Below are 27397 nucleotides of genomic sequence, written 5' to 3' on the forward strand. Positions count from 1 at the left end.
TAGGGAGAGACAACAGCCCCCAGGCTAGCTTGAAATAACTAGAGAAGAAGAGCCCTCCAGTCCCTCAGCCACCTAAAAAGAATTTTGGGGTCACATTTCCCAGGGGAAAATGAGATAGAAGTTTAGGGATATCAAGATGATAGAGGCAGGGTACAAGAAAAATGCCAACTGGAATACAAGACCAGGAGATGAGTCATCATGCCTTTATTTGCAATAAGTTCCATTACCATGGCAACTCCCACCATGGAGGGCTTATCACTACAGCAACTCCCACCACAAGTTCTATATAGTCCTGTTAACAAAGCAATTCCTGCCATAAATTCTATATTCTAATTAGGTGAAAATAAAGTAACCAATAATAGGACAAGATCTTCAATTAGGCCACAGGGAAGGGAAACAAGGCACAGCTCAGTTCATAAGTCAAGACTTGCCCAAACATGAGGTCCCTGAGCCACTTTCTTGTGTAGTCTACCTTGCTCTTTATGGAGTATTATTTTCACTTTCAATTAATCTATGAATGTTAGGCTCATTCATTTGGTGATGATGCCAGTGAGGTATTCATTTGGGGTCCAGGTTGTTGGCATCCTGAACAAAGAATTGAACAAGATACATAGAAGTAGCAGACAGAGCATTTGGTGCTGATAACGCCAAGGTCGCGGGTTCGATCCCCGTACGGGCCACCAAATGCCGCAGTCTGGCTGGGCACAATCAGGAGCCACTTGTCAAAAGAAACTAACTTTATTTTTAGAACCACACACCAAACCACACAGCTCCTCAGGAAAAACCCTCAGAGCCCAACTGCCACCACCGGCTTTCCACAAGCCTCTCTCTCCCACACAAGCTTCTCTTCACCTCCCACAATCCTCCTGCTCTTGAGGCCGATTGGCTGGGTCACGTGGGCGGAGCCAAAAAAGTCCCCCAATGAGCAGCTCCGTGGTCTGAAAGGGCAGGGAAACAGCCCAATGAGCATCACCGCAGAGGAGCCAATCAGCTAGATGTTGCTGGGGCCGCTGTGAGCCAATCATCAGCCGGCAGCTGGAAGTTTGCTGGCAGCTGGAAGTTTGCTGGGGCCCCTTCGGCTGTGGCTCTCAACATCTAAAGACAGGTGTAGTGGTGCATGTTATAATCCCAGTGACTTGGGAGGCTATGGCCAGAGGATCACGAATCTGAGGCCAGTTTGGGCAGCTGTGTGAGACCCTGTCTCAAAGTAAAAAATAAAAGGGATGGAGATATAGCTTAGTGGTAAAGTGCCTCTGAATTCAACACTGTAAAACAACCAAAAAAAAAAAAAAAAAAACAAGATAAAGTATGAATGAGCCTAACATTCAAGAGTCCTGTTCCTATCATATAGTTAGCACTCAAGCACTACTATAGATCTTCCCACAAATAACACACTACCAACTATTTATAAAGAAAGTTCATGCCCCCAAATGGCTTTTAATTATACATAATTATTTTGCTATTTTCAAGTATAATACAAATTCAAAGAAAAGATAAAGAAAGTGGATGTTGAAGATATTATAATTACGCTTGTAGTCCATTTTATTATAAAAGAATGTATTATTCTTTTAAATTTCTTATGCACCAAAAGGTATTAAAAAATCAAAGTAAAAGATTGCCTGTGTCTCTGACCCTTTTTAATTTCAATTTCTTCAAGAGCTTCTTAAGTTATGCAAAAACACACCTACACACATTATATTCCATTTCAAGGAAATGGATTTCTGCTCCTTAAGATAATCTAGATGGGGGCTGGGGATGTGGCTCAAGTGGTAGCGCGCTCGTCTGGCATGTGTGCGGCCCGGGTTCGATCCTCAGCACCACATACCAACAAAGATGTTGTGTCTGCCGATAACTAAAAAAATAAATAAATATTTAAAAAAAAAAAAAAGATAATCTAGACTTACTCGATTTCCTATGTGTCATTTTTCTAAACCCTAATGAGAATAGACAAATTCCCAAGCCTGCAAAAATGCTGAATCTTCAAAGAGAAATGTTGAAATGAACACACTGGGGCTGGCAACGTGGTTCCGTGGTAAAGCAATGGCCTAGCATATGCAAGGTCTGGGGGGTTCAATCCCCAGCACTCCAAAAGAAAAAGAAAGATAAAACAAAACAAAACACTCTAAACAAAAACTAAAGTTCTAAATTAAAAGCCATTTGGGGGCATGAACTTGATGGAATGATAAATATCAACAAGGGCAAGAAAAAGTTAAGTGAAAAAAATGCATAGGTTGAAACAAACAAGCAGATTATAGATTTACAAAAGCATAACAGATTTAATGAGAAGCAGGGTATATCCCTAACCTTTCAGTTCCCAGAGTACAACTATAATGCTCCCCAACAAAAGATCCCTTTGAAGTAACTTTCGTAGACAGTCTTCTGTAACTGGATAGACCAACGGTCCAATCCAGAAATTTTTCTTGTATTCTTATGATGGGAAAGGGAGTAGTCATGCTTGGCAGCAGTAGCTGGAGACCTCAAGCAAGGAAGGCAGAACAGGTACAGTTGGTATCCTCTAATAATAACCCTTCTTTCCAACTCTCAGTTTGTGCCCTGCAGCCTACAAAGCAAAAATAAAATCCAGGACCACTACTGCAGAGAAAAACAAAGTCCCCCAAATCAAAACAAAATCATTTTCCTCTTTATGGGATATAAAGAAAAATGTAGTATTCCCCTGGATTTTCATAGGGAATGACAAACTAATTCCCAACTATCTTACTTAAGAATAAAATTTAGTTATCAAACAGTGATATCTGTTATTCCCTTATATTACTAGGATCTTCACTTGCTTTTGGAGGATGTAAAGAGAATTTTTTTAAATAGTTAAATAATTCTTTAATAATAAGTTACCTCCACATCCAAGGAAATGTGCAAACATAAAAACCTCAGTTTTCCTCATGTTGGTGCTTTGAGAATCCAAGAGATGATGCTGATCATTCACAATATGGAAGCTAATACAGGACAGAAAGGCTTGACAACTTTCTAATCACTCACTGACTTACGTAGCGATTTTCTTTTTAGGTTGTAGATGGACACAGGATCTTTATTTATTTATTTATTTTTATGTGGTGCTGAGAATTGACCCAGTACCTCACATGTGCAAGGCAAGTGCTCTACCACTGAGCCACAACCCCAGCCCCAAGCAGTGATTTTTAAATACAATAAACTTCATTAGATTGAACATTTTATGGAGAGAGCACATATATTAGAAATCAAATCTACAGAATATTGGTAGAAAATATTTTGTTACACTTACTTACACATTTGTATAACAAATGGAAGTAAATGAACAATGTATAAATTTTAAAAGAAGACTTCCTTTGATAAAAATATATGCTAAGTATAAATAGTAGCAACTTTATAGCATTCTGAATTCCCAAAACATCAGGCCCACCTATATGCAAAAGTAAAAACCTCAAATTTTTAAAGAGAAATTTATTTTCTGGAAGATCCAAGTGATTGTCTTCCATTACTATGTAGAGCTGAATCTCTATATAACATACTCTTGAGAGTCTGAGCCCTAGTCATCCAAAGGTGACTATATAGTTTTTTATAGAACCTCAATATTTCTTTTCCTTAGTTAAAAATATCAACAATGAAGCTTATGAAGAAAATAACTAGAAACAGAAGAGCTATGTTATACTATCCTCCCACATTCATTTACAAATGTATGCTATCACCAAATATAAAACTACTTTGTGCTATCATTTTGTTACTGAGGAAGATATAAATGTCAAGTTTAAATATATATATATAATCCCTGCCCTTTAAGAAACTTGCAATTTAGAAGAGAACACAAATTTATTTTAAAAAATAAAATAACATGAAGTTGAAGATGCAGCTCAGTGGTTAAAGTACTTGCCTAACATGTATAAGGCCTTGGATTTGATTCCCAATACCATGAAAATAATATAACAAAACATTTTGAAAATTGCACAAAAGAATAATAAACAAGTCAAAATACAGCACTTATTAACTCAATAGCAACTAGTGCCCTAGTAGCCATATACAAGGCCACTAGGCCTTATATATATTCTCAATTCAAGGCTCCTCATTCTAACTATCATACAGAGAAAGTTGAAGAAAAACCTAAAACACTTTGCTTCAGCAGAAACAAGGATGATATCAAAGAATACTGGCATTACAGAAGGACACTGACGCCAACTTGAATAGGCTTTGAATAATAAAAAAATTTGAACACAGAAAGGAAAATGGCTAAAAAGGTTTGAAACAGAACATACACAAATCCATGAGTTTTTTATGATCCTCAAAACACATAAATTCAGTGATCACTTAAGAACACAACTCATCAGTCTGAAAATAAACAAAGAAAAACCAAGCCTTTATCCCGCCCTTCTTATAAGTTTATTTCAAGGGAAACAAATAGTTGATGGAATAAAGTTCTACTTTGTAGAATAATTTTAGTTAATAACTTTACAATAAATAAAAAGGATCAGGAAAATAATCATTTAATAACCCCTAATGTCAATTAATCTAGATAATGTATTCTTGCCAAACAAAAGCAGCATCATAAATCCCCTTAAGTCTTTAGATACTTGGGAGAGTAAAAACAGGATTGAACTCGGGGCACTCAACCACTAAGTCAACATGCCCAACCCTAATTTGTATTTTATTTAGAGACAGAGTCTCACTGAGTTGTTTAGTGCCTCATTTTTGCTAAAGCTGACTTTGAACTTGCAATTCTCCTGCATCAGCCTCCAGAGCCACTGGGATTACAGGCATGCAGTTCAAAGAAAAACAGAAAGACATATTAAAAAGGCACCACAAGGATGCAATCATCCAAATCCTTAATTTGGAGTTTTCTACCAAGCTAAGGAGGTCATTCCTTCAACAAATAAGTCACAATGAAAAGGAAATAAGGGGGGAACTCTGTGACATGTCAATCAAATATAATTGCCTGCCTTGAATGTAAATTCTAATTTGAACAAGTCAATTGCCAAAAAACTATTTGTAGTGTTTTTGTTTGTTTCCTGTTTTTGTTTTTGTTTTGAGATGGATTATTGCTACTATTGCCCAGGATGATCTTGAATTCCTGGGTTTGAGAGATTCTCTGCCTTAGCCTCTGTAGTAAGCTGAGACACTACAGGTAGACATCATAGTGCCTGGGAAGAACATTTTTGAGAGAATGGGGAAAATTAAACACTAGTTAGATATTAGATGGTATTGAGAAATAACCTTTAGTTTTGTTAGGTTTTTAATACTACTGTGTGTATGCTATTTTAAAAGGACTAAAACTCCAAAAAGGGGGATCATCTAATGTAAACTGAGAATCTCAGATGATAATAATGTATCAATATTGGTTCATTACTATAACAAATGTATCATAATAATGATCATAATAATGTAATAAGGGGAAACAGTTGCACATGCCTCTAATCCCAATGGCTCAGGAGACTGAGGCAGGAGGATCAGAGGTTCAAAGCCAGTCTCAGCAACAGCAAGGTGCTGAGCAACTCAGTGAGACCCTGTCTCTAAATTTAAAAAAATACAAAATAGGGCTGGTGATATGGCTCAGTGGTCAAGTGTCCCTAAGTTCAATCCCTGGTACCAAAAAAAAAAAAAAAAGGAGGGAAACAGTGGATGGGGGACTGGGTATGCAAGAACTCTTGTTTCCTGCTCAATTTTTCTACAAAATCAAAACAATTCTAAAAAGTGAAGTGTATTAATTTAAAAATAAACTGGGAATATGGGCTTTTTCTCCAACATTTTCCATTATTAAAACTGATTAAACTTAATCCATTACTAAAACTGGTCACCTGAGGAGGAGATTTTACAGTCTATTACTTCACTTTTTTGTTGTTGTTGTTGCTGAATGATACTAGGGACTGATCTTAGGTATGTTCTACCTCTGAACTATATCCCCAAGCCTTTCTTGTTTTTTTTTAGACAGGGTCTCACTAAGATACCCAGGCTGGCCTCAAACTTGTGATCCTTTTGCCTTAGCCTCCTGAATCACTGGGATTACTGGTATGTGCCAATGCATCCAGCTATTATTTCACTTTTTAAACACCACTATACTCCAAAATTTTCTAATGTTTAACATAAGCTATTTCTAATATGTTCCTATACCATTCTCTCCCTCCCTCCCTCTCTCCCCCCGTCCTCTCTCTCTCAGCTAAAACATTCTATGCTCCAATAAATAAAATTGAAGGGATTCACAAAATCATCAATCATCAACTAAGCTCTCACAGGCAAAGTCTACCAAACTTTGATGTACCTCCAAACACCCCCACCTCAAACCTCATGAATTCCCTATATGGCTGGGAACACAACTCTAAAATAAATAACATTTATCTATTAAATAAAGATTTTTCATTGAGAAAACTAAGGAGTCCTCATTTGTTAAACAGAGATACATATTGGAGAATTTACATATTATAGGGTAACCTGAATTTCTTTTAAAACATTTTTAAGCAAGATAGGAAAAAATGATGAAGGGGTAAGATGTAAATGCACCAAGACTGGTCAAATGGTGATACTTAATGAGCCTGAGTTTGGGGTACATGAATATTTATTTTATAATTCTATTTTTGTGTACATTTGAACTTTTTCATAATTTAAAAAAAAAAAAAACAAGGCAAAGGGACCTCTGGTTTCTATTTCTGCATGTAAGGAGCTCAGCAATTTCTACTCCATCCTAACAAGTAAAAAGTTGAACAAACTGAAAACTAGTATTCTAAGAAGAGAAATAAAAATCACAAGACAAACCACACCCTATTCCCAAAAATTGGAAAGACAGGCAGATTCAGAGACTCATACCAGAGCAGAAACCTCCACGAAAACAAGTGCTAGGATAGGGAAACCTGAGCTAAAATTGATGATGTTAAAAACTCCATGGATACCCAGTCATGGGGGACCCCAATACCTTTCCGTTTTACCTCCAGTAGAGCAATCAGGTTCTCATAGAAAATCCTGGGGAAAAATTCCCTGATGCTTTCAATCAGGGGAAGAAATATGCAGAACACTCTTCTGCTGCCTTTTTTTAATTTTCCTTTTCTTTTTTACTGGGATTGCACCCAGAAGTGTTTAACTGAGCCACATCCATAATCCTTTTTTTTTAATTTTTATTTATTTATTTAATTTTTTAATTGTAGGTGAATACAATACCTTTATTTATTTATATGTGGTGCTGAGCATCGAACACGGGGCCTCTCACATACTAGGTGAGCTCTCTACTACTGAGCCACAACCCTAGCCCCCCCTTTTACTTTTCATTTTGAGACAGGGTCTTACTAGGTTGCTGCAAATACCATTTTTAGTACAAAGACATAAATTTAAAGCAAACTGGTGGAGAGTTATACTAAACTGAAAAGAAAATAGGAGTAACTATATTATTAGATAATTTTAGACATATATTAGATAATTTTCCTTATTATAAAGTCCGTACTGTCTGAACAGACTTTATAATAAGGAAAATTATCTATAGTAAAGAACGGCATTACATAATGATAAAGGAGACAATTCTCCAAAAAGACATGTGGTATGTGTTTAACAACACTCAGAAACATGTATTCACCAAACAACAGAAGTTCAGTACAACTTCAAGGAAAAACAGGTTTTTTTTATTATAACTGAAGACTTCAGTATCCTTCTATCAGAAACAGAAGATTGAGCAGGCAGAAAAATCTGTAAGAACATAACTGAACTCTACACTACACCAATTAACTGGTAATAACTGACATCTATAGACTACTTCAAACAACAACAGTATTCTACAAAAATACATTCTTCTCACACTCACATAGGATATTTGTTAAGACAGATCACATTCCGAATCAAAAAGCAGTCCTTAACAAATTTAAAGTACATAAATCATAAAATGTCTACTTTCAGAACACAATGAAATTAAACTACAGAATAATAACAGATAACTTAAAAATTCTAAAATACATGAGGAATTAAACAAAATACTTCTAAAATAAAACATTTAAAAAGTTTAAAAACTTCTACATTAAATGAAAATAAAAACAATATATCAAAATTAGTGGGATGCAGTAAAACCAGTGTCTTAAGTGAAATTTATAGCACTACATGATACGTTGGAAAAGAAGAAAGATCCAAAATCAATAATCAAAATGTATACTTTAAGAAACTAGAAAATAAAGAGAAAAAAATCCAAAGGAATTTGAAGAAAAGGAAAAATAAAAATTAGCAGCAATCAATGGAATTGAAAACAGTAAATTAATAGGGACGGGGAGACAACAAGGAAACCAAAAGCTGATTCTTTGAAAACCAGTAAATCTATAGTTGAGCAAAGAAAAGAGAGAGAGCAAATTATTAGTATCAGAAATGAAAGATGGTACATCTCTACAAATCATATAGACACGAAAAGGATAATAAACATCTCCATGCTCCCAAATTAAATAACCTGGATAAAACAGAAAAATTCCTTGAAAGACACAAACTGTCAAAATTCACACAAGAATAAACAAACACTATGCATATGTCTATATTTTTATCTATTAAAGAAGTTGAATCAATAATCTCCCCAAAAAGAAAACAACAAGTGTAGGTACTTTCATTGGTGAATACTACTACCAAATATTTAAGGAAGAAATTATTCCCCATTCTATTTCATTTTTTTATTTTGAGACAGTTGTTGAGGCTGGCCTCAAACTTGCAGTCCTTCTGCCTCAGCCTCCTGAGTATCCTGGGAGTACAGGCATGTGCCACCATGTCCAGCTTATTCCAATTCTCTAAATATCTTCCGTAAGATAGAAGCAGAGGGAGTAGTGTTAGATGCCAGCAGATAACCTACTACTAAAATCAAATGAAGACAAATTACAAAAATGCTATAGAACAATATCCCTCAGGCACTCAAATAAAAAATTCTAAAAATATATATTAGTAAATTGAAGCCATCAATAGATAAAACCAAGTGAGATTTATATCCCTAGTATGCAAGATGACCAAAATCCAGAACACTCACAATACCATATAAATGTCAACTAATGTAATCTATCACATCAACAAGCTAAAGAAAACTCACGTATACATATCCATAGACACAGAAAAGGTATTTGGCAAATCCAAAGTCCATTTGTGATAAAAACTCTTAAAATAGAGATGAACTTTCTCCATTTGATTAAGAATATCTAGAAAAATCCTACAGGGAATATCGACTTAATGGTGAGAAGCTACATACTTTCCTGCTAAGATCAGGAACAAAGATGTCTGTCCCCTCTTACTGTTTTTTTTTCAACATCATACTATAAGGCCTAGTAATGAAATAAGACAAAAAGAAATAAAGAGTATACTGAATGGGATGGAAGAAATAAAACTGTCTTTGCAAATAATATTATTGTCCATGTAGAAAATCCAAAGGAATCAACAATAGAACTGGAACTAACAAGGATCTATATAACAAGATTGCAAGACACAGGTCAATGTATAAAAATCATAATAATCAGAACAGCATCATATTGGCAAAAGAATAGACAAATAAAAGAATGAAACAGAGAGCCCAGAAACAGATTCATATAAATATCAATTAATCTTTGACAAAGGCAAAGACAGTCTTTTTCATTAATGATGTTGGAACAACTGGAGATTAAAATGCAACAAAATACATCTAGACACAAACCTTACACTTTTTGCAAAAATTAACTCAAATAGACAATATATTTATATGTAAAATGAAAAACCCAAGAAAGATAATAACATAAGATAGCCTTGAATTTGGCATTGACTTTTTAAAAATATTTTTTTAGTTGTAGATGGACATAATATCTTTATTTTTATTTATTTATTTTTATGTGGTGCTGAGGATCAAACCCAGAACCTCACATATGCAAGGCAAGTGCTCTACCAGTGAGCTACAACCACAGCGTTTGGCATTGACTTTTTACATACAACATCAAAGGAACAATTCATGAAAGAAAACAATTCATCAAAATTAAAAATTTCTGCTCTGAGAAAGACAAAATAACATGACAAGCCATAGACTGGAAGAAAATATTTATAATAAAAGACTTATCTGATATAGGTCTGATATACAAACATTCAAAGAACTCTAAAATAAGAAAACAATTTCATTTAAAAATGGGCCAAAAGATTGAGTAAATTACATTATATGTATGAATATGACATAATGAATCCCACTATTATGTGTAATCATAATACACCAATAAAAAGAAATGAACCAGATTTTAACAGACACCTTACTTAAGAAGATACACAGATGCTGAGTACAGTGGCACATACCTATAATCCTGAGGCAGGATGATCATAGGTTTCAGGCTAGCCTCAGCAACTCAGAGAGAGACCCTGGCTCCAAAGGGATTAAGGATATATAGTTCAGTGGTAAAGGGTGTCCTGAGTTCAATCCTCAGTACCAAAAGAAAAAAAAAAAGGAAGGTTGGGGTTGTACCTCAATGGTAGAGCACTTATCTTGCATGCGCGAGGCACTGGGTTCAATCCTCAGTACCACATAAAAATAAATAAATAAAATAAAGCTATTGTGTCCATCCATAACTAAAAAAAAATATTTTTAAAAAGAGGGGAGGAGGAGAAAAGGAAGGAAGAGAAGGAGAAGAGGAAGATGAAGAGAAAGAAGAGCAGGAGGAGGAGGAAAATAATGAAAAGAGAGGAGGGAAAGGAGGAGGAGGAGGAGGAAGAACAAAAACAACAGATGGCAAATAATTATGCAAAAAAATGCTCAACATCATATATCATCAGGGAAATTAATACAATTAATACAACAAGATATCACTACATATAATCTATTAGATGACCAAAATCCAGAACACTCACAATACCAAATGCTAGTGATGACTTGAAGAAACAGCTACTCTCATTCATTGATAACTGCCAAATGCAGTTGTAGCCACTTGATGCAAAATGGTATAGCCACTTTGGAAGATAGTTTCACAGTTGCTTATGAAACTATATGTTTTCTTACTATCTAATCCAGCAAAAGTGCTTCTTTTTTTAATATTTATTTTTTAGTTGTAGTTGGACACAATACCTTTATTTCACTTATTTATATTTATGTGGTGCTGAGGATCGAACCCAGGGTCTCACATGTGTGAGGCAAGCGCTCTACCACTGAGACACAACCCCAGGCCACAATAGTGCTTCTTGATATTTACCCAAAAGAGCTGAAAACTTATGTCCACACAAAAACCTGCACATAAATGTTTACAATGGCTTTATTCATAATTGCCCAAATTTGAAAGCAACCAAGACATCCTTCAATAGTTAAATAAACCAGTACATCTAGATAATGGAATATTATTTGATACCAAAAGGAAATGAGCTATCAAGTCATAAAATGATGTGAAGGAAATTTAAATGCACATTACTAAGTGAACAAAGCCAATACCATACTATTACAGCTATATGAAACTCTGAAGAAGGTAAAACTATAGGGATCATAAAAAGATTAGTAGTAGCCAGGAGGAGAGAAAGAACAACAAAAAGAGCTCAGAGGATTTTTAGGGCAGTGAAAAAATATGTGTGTATGAATTCTTTATATTGTAATATACTATATTATCCACCCTTTTATATATACAATTGTCTAAACCCATAAAATGTACAATACAAAAGTAAACCCCACTGAGTAACCCAAAAGTTTTCTATAGTAAACTATGGATTTGAAGTGATAATGATATGTCAGTGTAGGTTCATCAATAGTAACAAATGCACTGCTCTGGTAGGGAATGTTGATAATGAGGGAGGCTGTGTATGACAGGGAAGGCAATATGTGGAATGTCTCTAAATGCATATATTTTTAAATTTTCCTGTGAACTTAAAACTGCTCAAATAAAGGGTTTAGAAAACCAGGAGGAAAATAATTTAAGGGGCTAGGGTTGTGGCTCAGTGATAAAGTGCTTGCCTAGCATGTGTGAGGCCCTGGGCTCAATTCTCAGCACCACATATGAATAAATAAAATGGTCCACTTACAACTAAAAAATATATATTTAAAAAAATAATTTATTTAATTTAATAATTTAATTTAATTGCCAGTATCAATTCAGGATTCTAGACATGTACCAAATTTTATTAAAACTAAAATGGAATTCCATTTTTTATATAGGTACTTATGGCTCCTGAGGTATTGTAGAATTACTAGTGATTCAAAGTCAAAGGACAGAAGTTGTTTAAATCTTGTAATAGTACTGCAAATAAAATTGGACTTATTAAAAAGAAAAACAGTCATGAATTGAGACACAGCATAACAGATCATTAAAATGGATAAGTGACAATAAGTAGTATATCACTGTCAAACATTTACTTAAGGAAAAAAAAGACTTTAACAGAATACGGAGGCAATTATCCCCTTTGCACAGGATTTCAATGCAAAGAAACTGATAAAGGATGAAGATAATATAGTCACAAATGGAGAAAAAGAAGAAACACAACTAAATGGTTATGTAGAGATTTACCTCTGAACAATGATGTTACTAAACAGAAAAGCTGAACAAGTTTAAGGCTCCACTTATTAGGGACAATTTAGAGACTATCAACTTTGTGTGGAACTATCAAACCTAAAAATAGGTGGTTTAGTTTAGAAACGATTAAAACACTCAACCACATTTGTAAAAACCAAGTAAAATTGAAGAGTTGAGCTTGATTCAATAAAGTATTGCAGGTTTCATCCAGAATGATTCAGAGAGATCCAAGAAACTAATCTGGTGAAGTAGCACAGGGAAGGTTCCCCAAAATAAAATACAGGATAAAATGGTAAGGACTTCATGGGATAGGGTCAACGAAAGAAAGATATTAATAATGAGAGATTTTCAGGAGCTGAGGAAATCCAGGCTGTTCAGTGCAGAAAAGACTGAAAAAAAAAAAAAAAAAGATAAATGAGAATGGAGGGAATCTGAGAAAAGGCATAACATGAATTCTGAGAAAGGGGATTGATTTATTTAAAGGAGCAAGATTTAGGATCCAGGCTAAACTCATCATAAAATATCAAAAACTGAACATCAATTTAAGACAAACTAATCCTATAATAGAGGGTACCTCTATTCATATACTGTTTCCTTATACATTTTAATTCTTTAATTAGGGTCATTCAGTATTAAATCTCCATGCTGCTAGGAAAGCAAAAACAGTTCAGTCCCATAAAAATGTTCTCAAAAGAATCCAGATTCCAAAGCAATCTCAGTAAAAGGAAGATGTAAGGCATAAGTATGCAGAAGGCTTAAATTAAAAAGAGAACACACTCAAAGACTATCTCATTGAAATAGAGACCAGAAGATTAAAAAACCTATCCATTTTTGAAAAATGAAGAATTCTGAAGGATAGGGTATCATGTGGTTATAAGCAGATAGGAAAAAAAAAAAACATTTTAGGTTGATAATAGGAAAAATAAAGTAGAAGTAAAGGAGAGCACTAATATCCAGTGGTCTCCAACTTACTTATAAAAGGCACTAATTGATCTTTAAGCTTTATTACATAAATCCTGAATAAAGTACAGCCAAAAGAAGCAGGAGAACCTCCTAAAGGGGCTGCAGAGCTGTCTCCTGCTTCACTGAAGCATCTCCTCAGGGTCAAACAAATCAAAGGTCAGTGAAGATAAACTGTCCAGGCCAAGCTGATGCTGGGAGTAGAACAAATATCCTGGGATCTGTGCACTTTTGAAAAGGGCTCCAGCTGCACCTGTTTGTGGCCTCAACATCACTGAGTTGAGAACAACTCAAGAGAAATAGGGAAAAGGAGAAAAGGGAGAAAAATTAAAAAAACATCTTTTTCTCTATTCTTTCTCCTCTAATTCTTTTTCTAGTAATGACAATGGATGCTAATCTATTTACTATCTTCCTGATTTGCCATGTTGTGGTAAAGCTAAGTTTAAACTAAATATAACTACTAAATAGATTTATAATTTTATTATGATCATACTCTAATCAACTGACCAAACTGGGAGAGAAACTTGTATAATCAGAAAGCTTAGGGCAAAATGAAATGATCATCTTTATTTAATTTTGATTCATATCAAACACTTTAATATTTGTAGTATCACAATGTTTCATTAAATAGTTATTACAAAGATGAACACAAACTAGCAATGATTTCAGGGTTTTATATGACTATGACTAGACTGACATCAGAAAAAACTTATTTGACCTTGTAGTAAAAACATACGGACCTGAGTAGTAAAGTGGACTTTCAAAACTGAAAATGGCCAGAATTATACTCTGAAACTCAAGTAGTAAGAATACATAAAAGAGCAGTATATTCTTTTAAAACCATCCTGTAGTATGATTTGAAGTCAACTTCCTTAATGTGATTTTTTTAACATCCAAAGAAACCTCAGAGGTATTTTATGATTGATTTTTTTAATAAAGCAAATTTTACCACAGCAGATTTAGTACAATACTTTCTAAAGCAATAGTGACTCTGCTAAATTCACTCTCTCATCCTTACCTTGAAAAGGAATTCTCAAAATCCAATTAGTCTAAGCAATCACACATCTCTATTACTACTAACTGTGATAAAATTTTCAAGAAAAAAATTCTCAGCATGTTTATACCTAGCAGATACCAGAAAATGTAGTCAAGGTTCAAGAATACTAAACTATAAATTATCATACAAATTATAAATTGTGTATCATCCAAAGCAGCTTACCTTGTAGTTTTTTCAAAACAGCAACCTCCATTTTCAGAACTTGTTTTGGTTGTTGAGCTGATTCCACTTTCAGTGCAACATTTTCCCTGGTGAGCATGTCCAAGGCATCGTAAATTTCTCCAAAGCCCCCACCCCCAATTTTTCTCAACTGCACAGAAAATAAAATAAGAATAAACTCAAAATTATGAGAAGATTCTAACTGGGAACAAATTCAGATCTCTTATTTAGAAAAAATATATATAATTTAACAATCCCCATTTTATGATAAAATATTCAGTACTGTTAAATTAACTATGTATATGGCAAAAAGAAATCAAAAGCCTGAAAATAACATCAAAACCTTTTTCCAAGGGTCTTCCTCAAAAAGTAATGAAATTATTTCAGTCACAAACAATTTGAAAACTTGATCTATAGGCAGCAGCAGAAAAGTCACAAAAAATATAATATCTGAAAGAATCAACTTCCACAAATGCCACTCAGATTTATTATTTTAAAAAAACTCTAAAACAGTCATCTGCACACTTTTTAAACCATAAAATCTTTTTGCCAATTGATATCTCACTTTGAACCAATCTAGTGTATGCGTACAGGGGAGGTCAGAAGATGGAGCCAGCACCCATCCCTCTCACCACTATTGACTCTTCTCTGAGGCAACTAACAGGCTCCACAAAGCAGGCAGAGAACTACTCTGAAGAATCCCAGAGTTATGCATCTACACATTCAAATAAGAGTAAGTTGTAATTGATTGAAGTACTTTCATGAAATATTTAATATTTTTCTAATAAGATGAAAAATTAACTGGGAAACATCATGATTTTGTATTGGTATCATAAACAATTTCTGATGAGCTAGCGACAACTAGACCTATAAGGTTCTAAAGAAAATGGAGTAGGTGATGTATTTCAAGTTAGATAGCATGAAATCAGTCATCTTCCATTTCTTGACCCTAGATTGTCTTTTCCTTATATTTTCAAATCCCTAGGATGTGATATAACACAGGAAGCCATCACCAGAAGCATGGGGTCTTAAATCCTAATCCCTCAAGAGGCCCCATGTCATGTCCTACTTATTTCTCCATTGAATTTTCATTGATTATTATACCTAGGCTAATTTCTTTCTCATCTGAATTTCTATGAGAATAATTTGTTTAGTCATGCAATTAATCATTTTATCAGTCCACACCTCAAAAATTATTATTGTGTATTATTCTACTACTTTTTAACTCATGTTGCTTAACTTTCTATTGTCAATGTCCCACCCCACTACAGAAAAAGTTTCAAAGAGAGAGTCATTTATCTTACTTCTTTTAAGTCCTATAGCATTTTGGAAAAGTCCCAGTTACATAGTTATTGCTTAATAACTATTTAATATTTTGCATGTTTGAGTCATAATTGATATTCATTTTGGTTTGATGTAAGGAAGGAAATATTTTGAGGAACTACAGGATGAGCTTGAGTTAAAAAATAAGCTTCAGAACTATTCAATTAAATATGTTGCTGTTTGTTGGGCCATGATTACTGCTTAAGATTCTATATATTTTGTCCATTAAACAAAGCCTAGAGTAACTTGAAAAACTCAAAAATAAGCTGGACATAGTGGTGCACATCTGTAGTCCCAGCTGCTCAGAAGGATGGGGCAGGAGGAAAGAGTTCAGAAGTTCACAGCCAAACTGGTCAACATAATGAGACCCTGGCTCAAAACAATAACAAAATTCACAAATAGTTCCAAAGGGATGTCCTTCTAATTATGGATAGATGAGGGGGTGGCTTATTGTTTTACCTCACAAAACCTTACCAAATGACAGAATTTTTAAAAATAAAAAATTAGACTTTAGTAAATGTTTTTGCCATTAGTTTATTCTTATACTGCCACTTGAGTATAAATAAAGCATTAGTGAATAAGACAAACATTATTACCCTATATACATGTACTACACGACTAGTGTGGCTCTGCATCATGTACAACTGTAGGAGTGAGAAGTTGTGCTCCATTTGTGTACAATGTGTCAACCTGCATTCTATTGTCATGTATAACTAATTAGAACAAATGAAAAAATAAAATAAATAAAGCATTAGTATTTTTTAAATTATCTTGACAAAACCCTAAGACATTATCAATGCTTCTGAGGCTAAGGGACAGAGGCAGTTTAGTAGATGGGGATACACAGATTAAAGATGACTACTACTGTATCTCTGTCCAATTCTTACTCTTCTTCAGTGTGAAGAAGGCCTTTCATATTAAAAAAGAAAATGTGACATTGCCATTCTCCCATCAAGAGATAGATTCTATTTTCCCACCTCCTTAAATCTGGGTGAATTTTGTAAGTGATTTAACCAACAAAACAGAGGAGAGGAACACTGTGCCAATTCTGAGGACAACCCTTAACTACCTAGTAGCTTCTGCTTCCTGTCTTTTGAAAACAAGTCACAATAAAAAAAAAAAAAAAGGGTCTCTCAAAAATAGAAAGGAAACCCATAGAGTAGAGGAAGGGGACTGAGAGGGAGAAAGGAGAGTAAAAAGAGGTTTAGGGGGAAAAAAATCAAATAAATTATGCAATGTCCATGCATGAATATACCACAATGAATTCCACTTTCATGTAAAATTATAATGCACTAATTTTAAAAAAATAATAGAAGGGACACCAGTAAAGTAGATGAAGGGGATCAGGGTGAGGAAGGAAAGGAGGGAAAAGGGAGGTACTGGGGAAGGAAAGTGATAGAATAATGTTATATGCACGTATGAGTATGTCACAATGAACCCCACTATTATGTATTATAATGCACCAATAAAAACCATATTTTAAAAACACAGCTACAAAATAATGCATGTGACCATCTTTAGAAGTCACAGACATAGCCACATTCAGGCTCTGTGGTGCATGCCTATAATCCCAGCAGCTCAGGAGGCTGAGGCAGAAGGATCATGAGTTCAAAGCCAGCCTCAGCAACTTAGCAAGGTCCTAAGAAACTCAGTGAGATCCTGACTCTAAAGATGAAAAAAACATGGGCTGGGGCTGTAGCTCAATGGTATAGTGCCAGACTCACATGTATGAGGCACTGGGTTCAATCCTCAGCACCACCTAAAAATAAGTAAATAAAGATATTGTGTCCACCTACACCTAAAAAAAAAAAAAAATTAAAAATAAAATACAAAAAAGGGCTGGGGATGTGGCTCCATGGTTAAGTGTCCCTGGGTTAAATCCCAGATACCAAAAAAAATCAGCCATAGGAAATTTCCTAGAAAATGAACCATGAGTGAGTGTGTAACTGATGTGATTCTGCAATTTGTATTTGGGGTAAAAATGGGAGTTCATAACCCAATTGAGTCAAATGTATGAAAGATGATATATCATAAGCTTTGTAATGTTTTGAACAACCAATAAAAAAAAAAAAAGAAAGAAAGAAAATGAACCATGAAACTGGAGACAGTGGAAGAGCTAAGGATCCCAAAGGTACCAGAAGTGAGCATTTGGAAGTGGATCCTCCAACCCAACCAATCTTACTAGTGCCACATGACTAAAAAAGACAAACCACCCAAGCATACCGGTCCCTAATTTATAATCCACAAAATTGTACTGGGGTAGGGAGCGGGAGCATGGGAGGAATAGATGAACTCTAGATAGGGCAGAGGGTTGGGAGGGAAAAGTGGGGGGGCAGGGGGTTAGCAAGAATGGTGGAATGTGATGAACATCATTATCCAAAGCACATGTATGAAGATACGAATTGGTGTCAACATACTTTATATACAACCAGAAATATGAAAAATTGTGCTGTATATGTGTAATAAGAATTGTAATGCATTCCGCTGTCATTTTTTTAATCAATAAAAAAATTGTGAGCAAATAAAATGACTGTTTAAATGTCTATGTTTTGATGTAGTTTGTTATATAACAATAAGTAACTGAAGTACCATCCTAATAATGAGCCTGTGCTGTTATTAAAAATGCCACTCTGGGGTTCGGGATATAGCTCAGTTGATATAGTACTTGCCTCACATGCACAAGGCCCTGGGTTCAATACCAGGCACAATTAAAAGAAATAAAATAAAAAGCCCCTCCTCCTTTCAAATTTGGGGGGATAAATTCCACAAATATATTAGCTCTCATTATCAGGAAAAGAGACAGCCATGTAGGCATATCTTCACTTATTACCTTTTGATATGTCTACTGGAGCAGAGCCAATCCTATCATAGTACTTAGAACAATGCTAGGAACCGAAGCAACAATTACCAAATTTTGTAATCTCCCCATACCAGTCCATGATGATGACATGGTTCTTATATTTGGTGAAGCAAATTTTCAAAGCCTACTGATCTACCTAGTCAGTAAAACATCCTATAATATAGAAACAAAATTTTTACTGCCAAAAAAAGGCTGAGGATATAGCTCAGTAGTAGCACACATACTTTCCACGGGTGAGGACCTGCGTTCAAAACCCAGGAAAAAAAAATATTGCTAAAGAGTCTTTCCTTTTTCTATCTATTGACAAATTAAGGAAACCACTAAAATAGCTTTGTGAAACCTGCTAATGGAACAAAACTTTGGGCGACAAAAGACTAGATAGCAATAAAAATACTTAAATATACTGAAAACAAAAACAATTCCTTTAAAAAATAAAGTCTATTAGGATCATGTCAAAGGAATTCAGAAGACAACTTGAAGGATGTCCCCCTTAGTCAAATGGGACAATTTGAATATCTATAAGGACAACGACTATAATGGACTAAAATATATCAAATCTACAAATTCTTAACTATACTAAAAAACAAATTTCACTGGTAACTTTTGGAGTATGCTAGGGAACTAAGCAAAATAAGCAAGCATTGCTTTCCTAATCAAACAGCTGATGATAGAAATTTCTCTTTATAGGTATATTTCAACTAATAAATGAAAAAAAAATGATAGAATATCAGCAATTTTCAATCCCCCCACAAAAAAATTTAATAGGTCTGAGCACAGTAGCTTTAATCCCAGCAACTCCAGAAGCTAAAGCAGGAGGATCACAAGTTCAAAACCAGACTCGACAATTTAACAAGGTCCTAATCAACTTAGCAAAAACCTGTCTCAAATGAAAAATAAAAAGGACTGGGGATATAGCTCAGTGGTAAAGCATCCCTGGTTTCAAACCCCAGTACCATCCTCCAAAAAAACAATGAACAGACCTAGGCAATACGCATCAATAGCTACTAATATAACAAAAGAGCCCTTCTAGTTAAAACTACATTATATCATTCATGAAAAAAAATGGGGGTCCCACTTCAAGAAACAAACCTAACTCATATATAATCAGCCCTCTAAATACAATTACCAGTTTACATGAAATATTTTAGACAGAAAGACATATTAACATTGATGGAAGCAATGAGTAATATCCAAACCAATGTGAAATTCTGCATATAAATCACCTTGTTTCTTCGGTAAATTAATGTTAAGGAAAAGAGAGAGATACAGATAAAGAGAAATCTAGAAAATGAAAGAATAAGTACCACTTTTCAATACCCAGACCTAATTTAGACCGTGATTCAATTTACCAAAAACAATTTACAAAAAAATAAGGGAAATGTGAAAACTGAAAGGCTATTCTTCGATATTAAGAAATTATTACTGGGGGCTGGAGATGTGGCTCAAGCGGTAGCGCGCTCGCCTGTTATGCGTGTGGCCTGGGTTCGATCCTCAGTACCACATACAAATAAAGATGTTGTGTCCGCCGAAAACTAAAAAATAAATAAAAAATTCTCTCTCTCTCTCTCTCTCTCTCTCTCTCTCTCTGCTCTCTCTCTTAAAAAAAAAAAGAAATTATTACTTCTTTGGGTGTGATAATGGTAGTATGATTATGTTTTAAGAAGGAAGTCCTGATTTTTTAAATATACACACTAAAGCAAGTACAGAAATACTAAGGTTAAAGATTGTGTCAAAATACTCTGGAAGGAAGATGAAAGAGAACAATCAAGATGAACAACAAATACTTATAATTTTCCTTAATTAAAAGGAACATGCAGTTCATTGTACTTCCAAACACTGTATTTTTTTTTCATGTGTTCTTTCCTTAAGTACACTTTCATTTACCTTACTTAACATAGCTACTAGAAGTTAGGAAGATATAGTACTTTATGAAGAAAAACTAAGAATTCAAGTATAAACCGAACTTAATCATAAGAAAATAACTGCTTTAGGCACAAAAACAATGTAGGTATTATTGCCTAATGAAATGGTATTTTTACCAAGATACCAAAATTGACCCCTATATGTACAAACACACACACACACACGCACACACACACACCCCAAGAAGTACACTCACCACTTTCCATCTTTCTTTTACTAGGATTCCAACACTGAGGATATCCGACTGCTCTCCTCCCCCACTCATTGCAAAACACTGATGTGGTAGAACAGCTACACAGGCATCTAGCTCCCAAGGATGGTTTCCATTTAACCTAAAACAAAAGAAATAGTAACATATCAGGGCTAATTAATCCACACAACATTTCAATATCAAGAAGGCTGGGGTTGTAGCTCAGTGGCAGAGCGCTTGCCTAGCATGTATGAGGCACTGGGTTCGATGTCTCAGTACTGCATATAAATAAATAAAATAAAGATCCATTGACAACTAAAAAAAAGCACCAGTTGGGACTGCAAACTGGTGCAACCAATTTGGAAAGCAGTATGGAGATTCCTTAGAAAGCTGGGAATGGAACCACCATTTGACCCAGCTATTCCCCTTCTTGAACTATACCCAAAAGACCTAAAAAGAGCATACAACAGGGACACAGCTACATCAATGTTCATAGCAGCACAATTCACAATAGCTAGACTGTGGAACCAACCTAGATGCCCTTCAATAGATGAATGGATAAAAAAAAAAATGTGGCATTTATACACAATGGAATACTACTCAGCAGTAAAAAAATAACAAGATCATGGCATTTGCAGGGAAATGGATGGCATTAGAGCAGATTATGCTAAGTGAAGTTAGCCAATCCCTAAAAAACAAATGCCCAATGTCTTCTCTGATATAAGGGGTGTGACTCAAAATAGAGTAGGAGGAAGAGCTTGAGAAGAAGATTACCACTAAATAGGGAAGAGAGGTGGGAGGGAACAGGAGGGAGAAGGGGAATTGCATGGTAGATGGAAGGAGACCCTCATCGTTATACAAAATACATGTATGATGATGTGAGGGGGAAGAAAAAAAAGAGAGAGAAATGTGTCACAGTAGATTGGGTAGAGAGAAGTGATGGGAGGGGAGGGGAGGGGAGGGGGGGATAGGAAGGGCAGCAGAATACAATAGACACTAGTATTGCTGTATGTATATACGTGGCCGTATAACCAATGTGATCCTGCAACCTGTACACGTGGAAAAATGAGAATTCATACCCCATTTGAATCAAATGTATGATATGTCAAGATCATTATATTAATAATATAATATATATCAATTAATAAAAAAAAAGCACCAGTCTTATACATTAAGTAGAAAGCCTTGTTGGAAAGGGGGAAAATGCCTCACAAAGTATTCCAAAAGTTGTTTAATGCATATCTTAAAAAGCACATTATTTTTTTACTATAGATTTCCAGACATTACAAAGACACTGTTACAACACAAACATTATTTACAATAACTGAGATTGCTAGACTAAAGAGCAAGCATGGGGTCGATGGCATTTGACCCAAATAGACTACTATCTTGAATGCAACATACTGTGAAAAAGACACAGTACCTAATCTACAACAGTTTATAGTTTGCTAGGTTGTAACACAGTTACCTTAACATCATTAGAGCTATTCATTTTTGTTCTTGTTGATAAACAGTATGCCTTTATTTTATTTGTTTTATTTTTATGGGATGCTGAAGATGGAACCCAATGCCTCACACCTGCTAAGCAAGCACTCTTTGTCACTCAACTACAGCCCCAGTCTGAGCTAATCATATTTTAATGTTACAAAATGCACTTAAATGAGAGCTAGAGATATAGCACAGTTGGCAGAGTGCTTGCTTCACATACACAAGGCTCTGGGTTCAATCCCCAGCACCACATACACACACACACACACACACACACACACACACACACACACTAAGAAAATGCACAGGAAATAAACATGAACACAGAAATGTATTTTTGGTCAAACAATGAAAGGAGAACAATAGTGAAAAGAATAGCATACCTGCAGAAAATGAAAAGATAGAAATACACAGCCTAAAGGAGATGAAAACTAAGCTAGTCTAGGAATTAGAGATTAATTAGAATGATTTTCAGGAAATATTGTTCAATAGAAAAAAGCAAGATGCAAGTAAAGGGTTTGTGGTATGCTTCCTTTTATGTAAAAGGAAAGTAAATGTTGAGTAAAATATTTGCTTTTATCCATTTATTTAATATATTTTATTTATTTATTTATTTTTATGTGGTGCTAAAGATCAAACCTAGTGCCTCATACATGCCAGGCCAGCACTCCACCATGAGCCACAACCCTAGCTGTATTTGCTTTTATTTTTAAAAAAGAAAAAAAAGTCAAAAACTGATGAAAATTATTCTCCCTAAGAGGATTAGGCAAACTTTTTCAGTAAAGGGCTAGAAAACAAATATTTTAGGCTTCACAGGACCTATATATTCACTGTAATAGCTACTCAACTCCACCACTAAAACACAAAAAGAAGCCATAAAAAGACTGGCAGTGGTGCACTCCTGAAATCCCAGCAACTTGGGAGGCTGAGGCAGGATTATAAATTTGAGACTAGCCTCAGCAACTTAACTACTCTTTCTTAAAATAAAAAGGACTGGGGGTGTGACTCAGTGGTAAAGCAACCCTGGGTTCAATTCCAGTACCAAAAATTAAAAAAAAAAAAAAGCAAAAAACAATATGTAAACAAATAAGTTTACATTTGTGGGGGGGGGGTGTGGGAGGTTGATCAAATCTGATCTGCAAACTGTTATTTAACAACATTTACTCAACAGAAAGGGAGGGTAGGGAGAGGATGAAGAGTATTAAAGATGGAAGCCAAACATGAATATACCTTGTAATACAGTTTTTATTTTGGAACTATGTAAATGTTTTGTATATGATAAAAAAAAATCCCTATACTCCAAATTCAAAAAAACAATATAGGAAATGATCATGGAAACTGGATTTAAACATAGCTTGGTGGCACATGCCTGTAATTTCAGAGACTGGGGAAGCTGTAGCAGGAGAATCACAAGTTCAGGGCCAGCTTCAACAACTCAGCAAGACCTTGTCTCAAAATAAAAAATAAGGGCTGGGGATATTATTCAATAGTAGAGTTTTCCTAGGTTCAGTCCATAGTACCAGAAAATAAATAAACTAACCAACCAATCAAATAATGATAATAGCTTCAAAAGAATGATTAACATTCAGAAAGTCAACCAATCAATAACAGCCACACTTCATAACCACACTTGCATAATACAAGGTCATTCTATGCCTAAATTCTTCTGTCTTATCAATCACTGAACACAATTCCCAAATCGAATACATTAGCAGTTTGCTTCATTCAGAAAAAGCATGCCCTACAGTCACAGCTATCTCTGCATAGCACACAACAAATTTACCATTTTGTTCAGATATTGAATAGTGACACCTGAAAAATAGTGAAAATGCAAAATTAAACCAAAAAAATTTTAAAAACACTAAAAATGGAAGGTGTAAAATTTCTAAAAATTTAAAATAAACCCAAACCCATTGCTTACCAAGTTTGTTCCATAATCACATAGAAAATAATTGTTTCAAGTGGCTTTAAAATACAGTATTTTGGCCAGGCGTTGTGGCACAGGCCTATAATCCCAGCAGTTTGAGAGGCTGAGACAGGAGGATCACATGTTCAAAGCAAGCCTCAGCAATTTAGCAAGACCCTAAGCAATTTAGTAAGACCCTGTCTCTAAATAAAATATAAAAAAGGGCTGAGGATGTGGCTCAATTGAACATGCCCCTACGTTCAATTTCTGGTACCTAAATAAATAAATAAAATATAGTATTTGATTGTTGTTGACAGCCACAGCTGAAGGGGCCCCAGCAAACTTCCAGCTGCCAGCAAACTTCCAGCTGCCGGCTGATGATTGGCTCACAGCGGCCCCAGCAACATCTAGCTGATTGGCTCCTCTGCGGTGATGCTCATTGGGCTGTTTCCCTGCCCTTTCAGACCACGGAGCTGCTCACTGGGGGACTTTTTTGGCTCCGCCCATGTGACCCAGCCAATCGGCCTCAAGAGCAGGAGGATTGTGGGAGGTGGGGAGAAGCTTGTGTGGGAGAGAGAGGCTTGTGGAAAGCCGGTGGTGGCAGTTGAGGCTCTGAGGGTTTTTCCTGAGAGGCTGTTTTGTTTGGCGTGTGTGGTTCTAAAAATAAAGTTAGTTTCTTTTGACAAGTGGCTCCTGATTGTGCCCAGCCAGACTGCGGCATTTGGTGGCTCGCACGGGGAGCGACTGAGGGTAAGTGAAACTGCTCGCCCCTGAGGGCAGGGTGAGAGGATGGGTAGCCATTTTAAGATTCCTCTTTTATTTTGCTTCACTTTTGTTTTAAGTTGCGTGTCCCTGGAGATGAGTGAGACAGAAGAAAAACCGCTCACATCTGAGGAAAAACTATTTACGTCTGAGGAACAGATAGGGAGAAAGGACGGATGCACATGTCAGGAGGATAGAAAGGCTATAATGACTTTTTGTTGTTCCCTTTTTATTTCATTCTGTCTCGGTTTTGTTTGGCGTCATCTTGTTGGGTTGTATTATAGTAGAAATACGGGATCAGAAATTAGCAAAAAACAAACTGAAAGAGTGTTAAGTAAATTGTTAGAGGAAGGAAGCATCTCAGTAAAATCAAGAACAGTCAGGGCATACGTTGATACAATACAAAAATGTAGCCCATGGCTTTTTAAGGAGGAGTTGTTAAATATATCACAATGGAACCATCATGGTGAAGATTTAAAAAGAATAGAAAAGAAAAGCCCAGGGACTCTGCCAGTTGGCACATTGCCATTGTGGACGTTCATATCTTGTTTGCTTAGTCCAAAGCCTTCAGTTCAGACAATGGTAGAGGAAGGAGAAGACATAATGATTCAAGTAAAAGAGAAGGTCTCTCAAGTTAGTCAGACAGAGGAAAAGATTCAAGTAAAAGAGAAGGCCTCTCAAGCTAGTCAGACAGAGAAAGAAAGTGTAAAACAGAAAAAGCCATCAGGGGGAAAGTTACAACAGGAGACTGCTACTAACACCTTTCTATCACCAGAGGGTGTAAGTGTCCAACCAACAGCACCACCTCTACAGGAGACTGCTACTAACACCTTTCTATCACCAGAGGACGTAAGTGTCCAACTAACAAGGCCACCTCCATATGCTGGGAGGTCCCCAACCCCCGCAGTTGATAGTTGGGATCCTGAGACAAGATCTCAAATATTAACATGCCCTGTATTTGAGGCAGGAGGGCAGCGATTTTACCAAGTTTTAAATTTCAAAACAGTGAAGCAGCTAAAAGAGGCTGTAACAACCTATGGTCCTCAAGCACCCTTCACTGTAAGCATGGTCGAATCCATTAACAACTTGAACATGACGCCAGGAGATTGGGCTAATATGTGTAAAGCTGTGCTAAATGGAGGACAATACCTGTTATGGAAGGTTGCCAATGAGGAATTTTGCAAGGAGACGGCTAGGCGAAATGCAGCAGCTGGTTATCCTCAGAGAAATCTAGATATGTTGTTAGGAAAGGGACCTTATGAGGATCAGCAGCAACAAATTGCATATGATCCTGGTGTATATGCACAAATTGCTGTAGATGCAATTAAGGCATGGAAGACTTTACAAGGACATGGAGGTTTACAATGTCAATTATCTAAGGTAATACAAGGAGCTAATGAACCTTATGCTGAATTTGTAGATAGGCTTATTCAAACAGCTACCAGAGTTTTTGGGAATACAGAACAAGCAATGCCATTACTAAAACATCTGGCTTATGAGCAAGCGAATCATTGGTGCAGAGATATCATTAGACCATGGAAACATGAAGATTTAAACACATATATTAAATTATGTAGAGACATTAACGAACAAGAGCAAGTCGTGGCAGCTGCAGTAAAACAGGCTTTAGATGCCAGAGACATTAATGAACAAGGGCAAATTGTGGCAGCTGCAGTAAAACAGGCTTTAGATGCCAGGCCAAGAACATGCTACAATTGTGAACAAACAGGACATTTTAAAAGGAATTGCCCCATTGGAGGAGGGTTTAACAAAACTAGGTATCAAAGGAGTAGAATACCAGGTATTTGCCCACGATGCCATAGAGGGAGACATTGGGCTAATGAATGCCGTTCTCAAACCACCATAGAGGGTACTCCATTATCAAAAAACGAACAAGGACCAGGTGTTTATCCACGATATCGTGGAGAAAGGCATCGGGCTCCATTGCCGAAAAATGGACAGGGGGGCCCAATGCTCCGGGGCCCAAAACCACAAATATACGGAGCACTGGAGGAACCCAGCAACCCCATCAGGGTAGTGCCCAGGACACATTGTCCATCAGATCCCTCATCAGACAAACCAGAGCAGGGTTGGACGTCTGCGCCTTCGCCAGAGCAGTACTAACTCCAGAGATGGGAGTTCAAATCATTCCCACAGGGGTGAAAGGACCTCTTCCCAAAGGAACAGTAGGCTTACTATTGGGACGCAGCTCTTCAACTCTAAAAGGACTTATGATAAGTCCTGGGGTAATTGATCCCGATTATGAAGGTGAAATAAAAATTATAGCCAGTTCTCCAAAGGGTATATCAGTAATTTCACCAGGAGATAGAATAGCACAGTTACTAATAATACCCAG

At 35.8% G+C, this 27397-nt stretch overlaps 1 protein-coding gene across 10 annotated transcripts in view; it reads right to left on the reverse strand.

Moving 5' to 3' along the window:
* Positions 1–27397, reverse strand: part of Ttbk2 (tau tubulin kinase 2) — a 150659-nt gene that overhangs the window by 83575 nt on the left and 39687 nt on the right. For 8 of the 10 annotated variants that reach the window (XM_027926078.2, XM_071608162.1, XM_071608160.1 and 5 more), the window contains exons 2-3: positions 20892–21027; positions 14593–14740 (exon numbers count right to left, since the gene is read on the reverse strand). In XM_027926078.2, coding sequence (XP_027781879.2) covers positions 14593–14740; positions 20892–20960 — 217 coding nt within the window. In that variant the 5' untranslated portion in view covers positions 20961–21027. Of the gene's footprint in view, positions 1–14592; positions 14741–20891; positions 21028–27397 lie in introns of those variants that run through there. The other 2 variants (XM_071608164.1, XM_071608163.1) reach the window with 2 other exon arrangements.

The sequence above is a fragment of the Marmota flaviventris genome, chromosome 2 (assembly GCF_047511675.1).
Source record: "Marmota flaviventris isolate mMarFla1 chromosome 2, mMarFla1.hap1, whole genome shotgun sequence".
Classification (NCBI taxonomy): Eukaryota; Metazoa; Chordata; class Mammalia; order Rodentia; family Sciuridae; genus Marmota; species Marmota flaviventris.